The 7,725-nt window shown below is 28.1% G+C and overlaps 1 protein-coding gene across 1 annotated transcript; it reads left to right on the forward strand.

Moving 5' to 3' along the window:
- Positions 1-5,262: 5,262 nt before the first annotated feature.
- On the forward strand, positions 5,263-5,991 carry LOC130815660 (uncharacterized). The gene is made up of 3 exons (XM_057682150.1): positions 5,263-5,398; positions 5,556-5,748; positions 5,826-5,991. Exons 1-3 carry the CDS (start codon positions 5,263-5,265, stop codon positions 5,989-5,991), a joined length of 495 nt encoding a protein of 164 aa, XP_057538133.1.
- Positions 5,992-7,725: the final 1,734 nt, after the last annotated feature.

The following is a 7,725-nucleotide window of genomic DNA, read 5'->3' on the forward strand; positions in this document are numbered from 1 at the left end:
AAAAATTATCTCACCATAAAACCGTTGAATTTGAAAATTTTTGGAATATTGACAATGATTATTGATCAATAAATTGGATTTCAATGCTATTGGAGCCCCATGTAATTACTCATCTTGCACATGATATTGGTTGATCATGAGATATAGTGTAGCGGTAAAGCACTTGTTTTCATATTATACTTTTCCCTCTTTAAATTTTTATTTGCAGTTTAATTTTATTATTGTAATTTGCATTTTGACACTCAAAATGTTAAATGTAATTGTAAATATGTAATTTTAGACTATTATATACTTTCCTTGATTTAGTATATTTTAAATTCATAGAAAAAAGAAATTGATATGACATCGCCATTGTGTACCCCTTGGCCCTCAGCACAAGGATACTTTTTAATTACTCTTACCTTTGAACCTAAAAACTCTACTAGTATTCTTAACCCCACCATTTGTTTAGTTTGTCTTAGGAATTTGTTTTATAATTAATTTTGGTCAAAATCCACATTTTTTGTTAATTCTCATTAGTATATTTATCTTATCATTCTATTCATACATTTCTTTAATTTTTTCATTAGGTATAAGTTATAACTTTTTACCTCTTTTTGTCTATTTTCTTAATTTGTTCAAAAATTGTATTTTGGGCAAGGTAGTATACATAAGGCCGCCCCAAATTTAAGGTCTTGAGCCAGTACTCTATTTGTTGTGTTGCTCATAAAGATGGGCAAGGGTTTAAGATCCTATTCGAATCTAATTATAGCTAGTCTCTTGAGAAACCATCTCTTTAATAAACGTATCTCAAGTCCAACCCATTAAAGATTAATGCCCACTTACCCTATTCTTAATGCCTAATTGCATTATCCTTAATGTCTACTTACCGTATCCGTAATGCTTCCTTACATCCTTAATGCCTACTTTATATATCAAATGTCTACTTACATCATTCATAATTCTTACTTGCAATATTTTAAAAAATATATAATGGGCCAGCCCAATTAAAGATGGTCTCTCAATTACAAGAATTGTGTATAAATATGGTATTAGCTTGTTTTGGACGAGATGGCCTCATAATGAGACTGTTAATTTGGGCCGGCCTGATTCGCGCGTACAACCTGGACATTTTTTTTCATTTTCTAGGCATTTTTCAACTTTGATCTTAAAGGTATCAATTTTGACTTAAAGGTATCAATTTTCAAAATTGATACCTTTAAGGTCAAAATTGATAAATGCCCAAAAATTAAAATGTTGTTACACGCGCTAATTGAGCCGATCCAAATTGACGGTCTTATAATGAGACCGTCTCGTCCAAGTTTTTGTGATATGGTATGTTAAACAAAGTCACCAACCACTTTTCTTTTATCAATGCATAAATTAGTAAAAAATTTACAACCAAGGGTGGTAAATTCTACTCCTATCACCCCCTCTCTATTAGGCTAAGTATAAAAGCATTAATTACTTGCCAACCTTTGTTGAATTTTAGAGCATTTCTAGTAGTATAAATAGAGTGCTCATCACTTGCATTTTTATCATCCCACTACAACATCTTTGAGTGATAAAGGAAAAGTGAGAGCAATATTTTAGAGCGAGTTATTGTAAGAATAAGAGTAAGCTACTATAATATAGTAATAGTATATATTGTAATCTTATATGTTTCTAGTGCTATTATTATTACTTTAAGCATTACTTGTTCAATACCACTCTAAATTTTACCGTCCACATTATTATTTTACTATTCTTTTCACATAAATATACTCCGAAATTCTCTACATGGTACAGGAGACTAGGTGCAAATTATACTTAAATGTGAGAGTTTTACTCAGCCCAAGTTTCCCCTTGTGGACCATTTTGGTTTTCGGAAACAAGGACTTTCGCCAATTTTATCGGGCTAAAATGGCAAATCCTTTAAAATTAAAGTACAACCCGATCATGCATCATTAATTATGAATGGTACTTATTTTTATGAAACGTTTTTCCCCTGAATATCGTAAGAAACAAAATTCATTTTGAGATATTCAGAAATAGTATCAAAATAAAAAGTTTAATATAATGTGTATTTTTTAAATTGCATTAAAGAGAAAATAGGTAAGATTTAAAAAGTGGTAATAAATAAAAAGAGAGAATAAATTGTGTGTATGAAATTAAAAGAGAGTTAAAATGTACGGATGAGATTAAAATAAAGTGGTGGGGCCATTGTTCTAAAAATAAAAATAATATAAATTAAGTGGGACGAACTAAAATGAAAAATAATTCAAATTTAATAAAAGGAAAGGAGTATTAAATTAAATAAGCTATATAACTCATATATAGAGCATGTCTCTCAGTGACACCGTTTCATATAAGAAATTGTGATTCCTTTTATAACATGTTAACAAATTATTTTCAAAAAATCCTTTACACGGCAAATCTAGGATATAAAAAATTAAAAACATTACTATATGTTGTTATTTTTTTCATTGCATCCCAATCTTTTTTTTTCATCATAAACTTTCAGTTTTACCCCTTTCTCTTTAAAAGCTTTCTAAACTCATTTATATATCTAAATATCACAAACTCAACAATCAATTAACGTAAACACAACAAATGAATTTCCATTTTGATTAATTTTTATTAACGAAAACGCAAAAAGTCACAAATCTAAAATCTCAATTGATTTGTTTCTTTTAAATTACATTTTGTTTTAATTAAAGTGTAACATAGACATAAATCTAAAATTTTGATAGACTTACTCTTGTATCATTATAAAATATAAACCAAGAATCTATCAATTAGTTTCAATTTATTTAACAAATTTTAAAAATATTATTTCATTTCAACTAACGCAAGCGCAATATAGGAATAAATCTAAAATTATTGATTAATTTTTTTAAAAAATAAAATAAAATGATCAAGCGCACATAATGTGCAACTTGCCCATTCCCCTATTTAAAATAAAAAAATAAAAATAAATAATTGTGCGACTTGACCTAGTTGAGTCGTACATTTTGTACAACTTGTCTATTTATCTTTTTAAAATAATCAAAATTAAATCAATTTAAATCGATCGACATTTTAGGTTTTTATTGCACTTATGTTAATCAAAACAAAATTAATGTTTTTTTAAATATTTTTTAATTAATTTAATTTGAAATTAATATATTGACATTTAGATTTGTCTACAATGTACTTATGTTAATTTATATGAAATTAATTGATCGATGTTTTAGATTTGTGTCTTTGTTGTGTTAACATTAATTGAAATTGTTTAAAATGAAGATCTATAAGTTGCATTACGTTAGTAAATGTTGAGTTTGTAAGATTTAAAGAGATAAATGAGTTTAAAAAGAAAATATTTGGAGTGGAGTAATTCAAAAGAAAATATTTAAGACATTAGTTCTCTTAATTTTGTTAATTATCCATCTATCCAAAAGAGAAAAGAATTAGAAATAAAAATGTTTTTCTCTTTCTTTTTCTAATCATTTTCCGCCTTTTTCCTTCCCTTCCTTTCTCTCACCTTTTTTTTTTCCTTTAACCATCTAATCCAAACATAATTTAGTGTTATTATTTAAGTATAAATTATTAAATTGTTAATAATTATATTCTCAAATAATCAATGAACTTCTACTTGTTAGCGATTTCGATATTTCATTCAACTCGTTTAGGCTAAACAAGAACTAAAATTCACTATTTTTTCGCTTAAATCTAATGGTTTATCAATAAAATTAGAAAACATAACAATTTTAATGGTTATTCTTTGTTAAGTATTGGACTTATTATAAATATTAGCAAATAATATGGGAAGGATAAGGTGCACACTTCGTAAGAGACAAATCATACCAACACCCCCTCACATGCGAACCCATGTTATGTTCGCATGTGGGAGTAAACAATTAGAGTAGTAATCAATTCGAATAGTATGTTAAGTTGAGCATACTTGAGCTGAACTTATTGTAAATGTCAGCAAATAATTGGAAAAACACAAAGTGCATATACTTTATAAAGTGCATATACTTTATAAATCAAGGAGATATCATCCAAAACCAAATGACAATGGAGGAAGGAAGCCAAACTGATAATGTGCTCATCATTTTTAATTTGTCGATGTAGGACAAACCATTTCAACACTCTTGTGTATAATCGCTAACATCGCTAATAATTTAAAAACTTGTTTTTTAAGTAAAGTTAAATAAAAAGAGGTAGATATTTTTTCGATTATAAGGCAGGTTGATGGAAAGAAAAAAAGGTTAGGTGGGAATCGATTTAAAGAGATACATATAAATTTAATTTCAAAATAATGCAAATATATATTATAAATTAATCTAGTTTAAATAAAATAAAATAATATATATAAACTAATAATAACAATAATATAATGGATCCACGAATGTATATATAATACTAAAGAATCTAGAAAAGCTCTTTGTATACATCATTCTTGGCGCCATATTCATACTAACAACTGTTGACGAAATAAAAAGTAAGAAAGAGGAACTGTAAAATAAATCTAATTTATGCAGAAAATAAACAATTTTTACTCAGAATTACTTAATAAATTCTCTTACTACTATCTAGTATTGACAATTTTTAATTAAGCTTGAAAAGTAAGCTTCTTTTCATTGATACTTTAATAAAAAAAATTGAATGATTGAATTAATTTTAAAAAAAGGTTTATATTTTAGAAGAAATTTTGGTTTTACTTCTTACCTTTTTAAAGTTAGAATATTATACTATTACTACACATGGAAAGATCAATAAGAAAATATTGCTTCTAAAAGGCTAATCTTTAGCTGGTCTATAAATAAAGGGTTAATCTTTAGTTTATTCTATAAAGGGCCAACCTTACCTCCTATTTGCAAATAAAAGGCTATTTTATCTCTTTAATGAAAGCTCCTACCTACCCAGTACATTAGTCATTATTGTAAAACTAAATTCGAAATTTATTATTTCATTCTCTCAAATGCAAATTACCTTCTTCAACCCAAAAAATTCTACAATCAACTTCTTTAACCTTCTTCAATGGCGGATCATCATTTATGGGTTTGAGGTTCGATTGAGATAAATGATTTTGTGGTTTTGCACAGTAATATTCAAAAACATCTTCACTATAGTTACCAGTAAGTATTTCTTTATTTTTGCTCAATTAAAATTGTTTAAATGGTTTGAATTTTGGTTAGAATTAGATTTTTCTCAATTTATGGTGAATTGTTGATTTTGTATATATGCAATTTAAAATTTTTAAGGTTTTATCTCAAATATTAAACACAATAGAGCATAAAGTGTTGATTAGAATTTAGTATGGGGGTAAATTCCAGGAAGCCAAAAGTAGCATTATGTATGTTGGAGGTTTGGGTAAAATGTTTCCATAATTGTTTGTCCATAGAACACTTGATGAACTTAGCTGTTAAAAGCAATGGGGATAGAGGGGTAGATGGTATTTATTACATGCTTCCAGGATGTAGATTGAAGAAAGGATTAAGGAAGATCGATGGGGACAATGATGTTGTCGATTTGCAAGCAATTCAGAATAGAGCTATAAATGTCTATGTGCTTCGCAAATATCCAAATTTAACTAAACCTGTTCTTGAAAGGATGGGGAAGACCAAGAAAGGATAGGGCAAACTCATCAATAGTCCATGAGAATGTTGCAGAAAGTGCAGCTCAGCCAACAAGAACAGGGAGAAATGAAAGGTCAATTCATAGCAGTATTGGGTCCATAGGGGGAAGATCCGGAACTGTAAGGTCTAGAGGTGGAAAAGGAGAAATCGAAAGTCTCAAACTCATGTAAGTTATCTTAATTGGCTTCTTTTAACAGGTTTGTGTTTAATGTTGTATGCTCACTTTCTTTTGTGTTCTTACAGTTGCTCGAGCAAGTTGGAGGAGCAAGTTCAAGCACTCAGACTTATTCATAAACTATATCTCAACCAACTTAAGCATCAACCGCAAATAATGTTATTACCTAGCATATCAGCTAATTTATGTATTGTTGAACCAATGATTAATTATGTAATGTTTATGTATTGTTGAACCAATGAACAATTATGTAATATTTGTGTATTCTTAAAACGATGAACAATTCTGTTATGTATATGTATTGTTGAACTAATGAACAATTATATAATTTTATTTTGTTTCATCAATGTATGATATGAGATCGGGAATGATTCGAGTTGAACTGAAAGACAACCAATTACATTACTTCAGTAGATTGGGAATAATTGCTACATACTTCATTAATTTGCCACTTTTGCATTGCAACATAAACTAAAAGTGCAATGATAATCATTGCATACAACTTCCCAATCCCATTCTAAACAAAAGTTGGAAAAACTAGCATCTAGCTACATTGTTCCTGTTTTTCCTAATACATATACATTGCTGAAAACATAAGGGCAAACACAGCCCATGAAAACAACAAGGCAAATATAAGCATTTTTTCCCTAACACTACACTTAATTAAATCCATCTTAATGTCTTCATTTTCCTTCTTCAATGTAAACATTGTATTCATCATTTCATAATCTATTGCATTGAATTTTCTCATCTTCTCAACCAACAAGCTACATTGTGCCTCTAGCTCCGCTAATTTGTGCATCAAGTGGTCTGAATTATTAGGATATTTGAGTTCTTTTTTCCATTCAAAAAAGGAACGGTCATCGTTCTACAAAGCAAAAGAAAATCAAGTTTAACACTTTCTTTCGAAAAATAAATACTACAACTAAAAAAGGAACTCACCGGTCATTTAGGGCAACAGTAGATGTTAACCCTAGTGTTTGGTCCTTTTTGAACACAGTCTTTCAATTTGCCTCCAAATTGTGAAACATCGAAAACCACTTTCATTTCAGCTCTTACCATGATTTGAAGAACTAGAGCCACTCATATTTGCAGAGAGAGAGTGAGAGAGGGAGAGGAAAAGAGAGTAAGAAAGACAAAGAGAAAAAGAAGTACAAAGGAACTAGGGTGTGAAATTATAAGCCTTAAAATGGAAACCGGTAATTATAGCTAGTTGTTACTTGAAAGCCATTTGTTTGCAAATAGGAGGTAAAGGTTGACCCTTTGTAGAATAAACTAAAAGTTAGTCCTTTATCTGCAGACCAGGTAATGGTTAGCCTTTTAGAAGCAATTTTCCCAAAAATAAAACAATGAACATAAATCATTTATACTAGTATAGAAACTCGTGTAATGCACAAATTTATTAGTATGAAATGTATAAAAATATAAATTTAAAGAATAATGCAACTATATATATTATTGTGATTAAATTTATTGACTACATGATTAAAAATTAAATACTGAATTTTTAAAAAAATTATTTATCGAATATATTACTTTTTCATTCAATTAACATATTCTAGATTAGGCATGTAGAATTTCTATATTAAATTATTTAAATACTTTACCTAATTTAGCTCAAATATAAAAAAAAATTCCAATTTTAAATTAGGTAAATATTGTTATGTAATCAACTATCATCCTTAAAATAACTCCATTTATCAAGACTCTCTAAGTATGAAATTTGTCATTTTTCAATATTTTTATTAGTATGTATGATGATATGATAAATATTTTAAATAATGAGAAAATATAAAAAAAGGCTAGAAAATTGAAAAAAAAATATGTAATTTCTATTATTGAAAAAATATTGAATCAAGACTAATATTCTCTTACCGATGCTAGTAGAAATAGCCACATTCTGTAGTTGAGTTGTTTTTGTTTTGTCTGTTTATTTAGGCTGGTTTGTTTGTTGTTTGTTGTTTGTTT

The sequence above is a fragment of the Amaranthus tricolor genome, chromosome 6 (genome assembly GCF_026212465.1).
Source record: "Amaranthus tricolor cultivar Red isolate AtriRed21 chromosome 6, ASM2621246v1, whole genome shotgun sequence".
NCBI lineage: Eukaryota > Viridiplantae > Streptophyta > Magnoliopsida > Caryophyllales > Amaranthaceae > Amaranthus > Amaranthus tricolor.

Bases quoted from the DNA above. Each gene is read 5' to 3' on its own strand.
- LOC130815660 (XM_057682150.1), top strand. From the start codon at position 5,263: ATGGGGGTAAATTCCAGGAAGCCAAAAGTAGCATTATGTATGTTGGAG. The intron at 5,399-5,555 runs GTATTTATTACA...TGTTCTTGAAAG, and splicing joins TGGGGATAGAGGGGTAGATG to GATGGGGAAGACCAAGAAAG. The intron at 5,749-5,825 runs GTAAGTTATCTT...GTGTTCTTACAG, and splicing joins ATCGAAAGTCTCAAACTCAT to TTGCTCGAGCAAGTTGGAGG.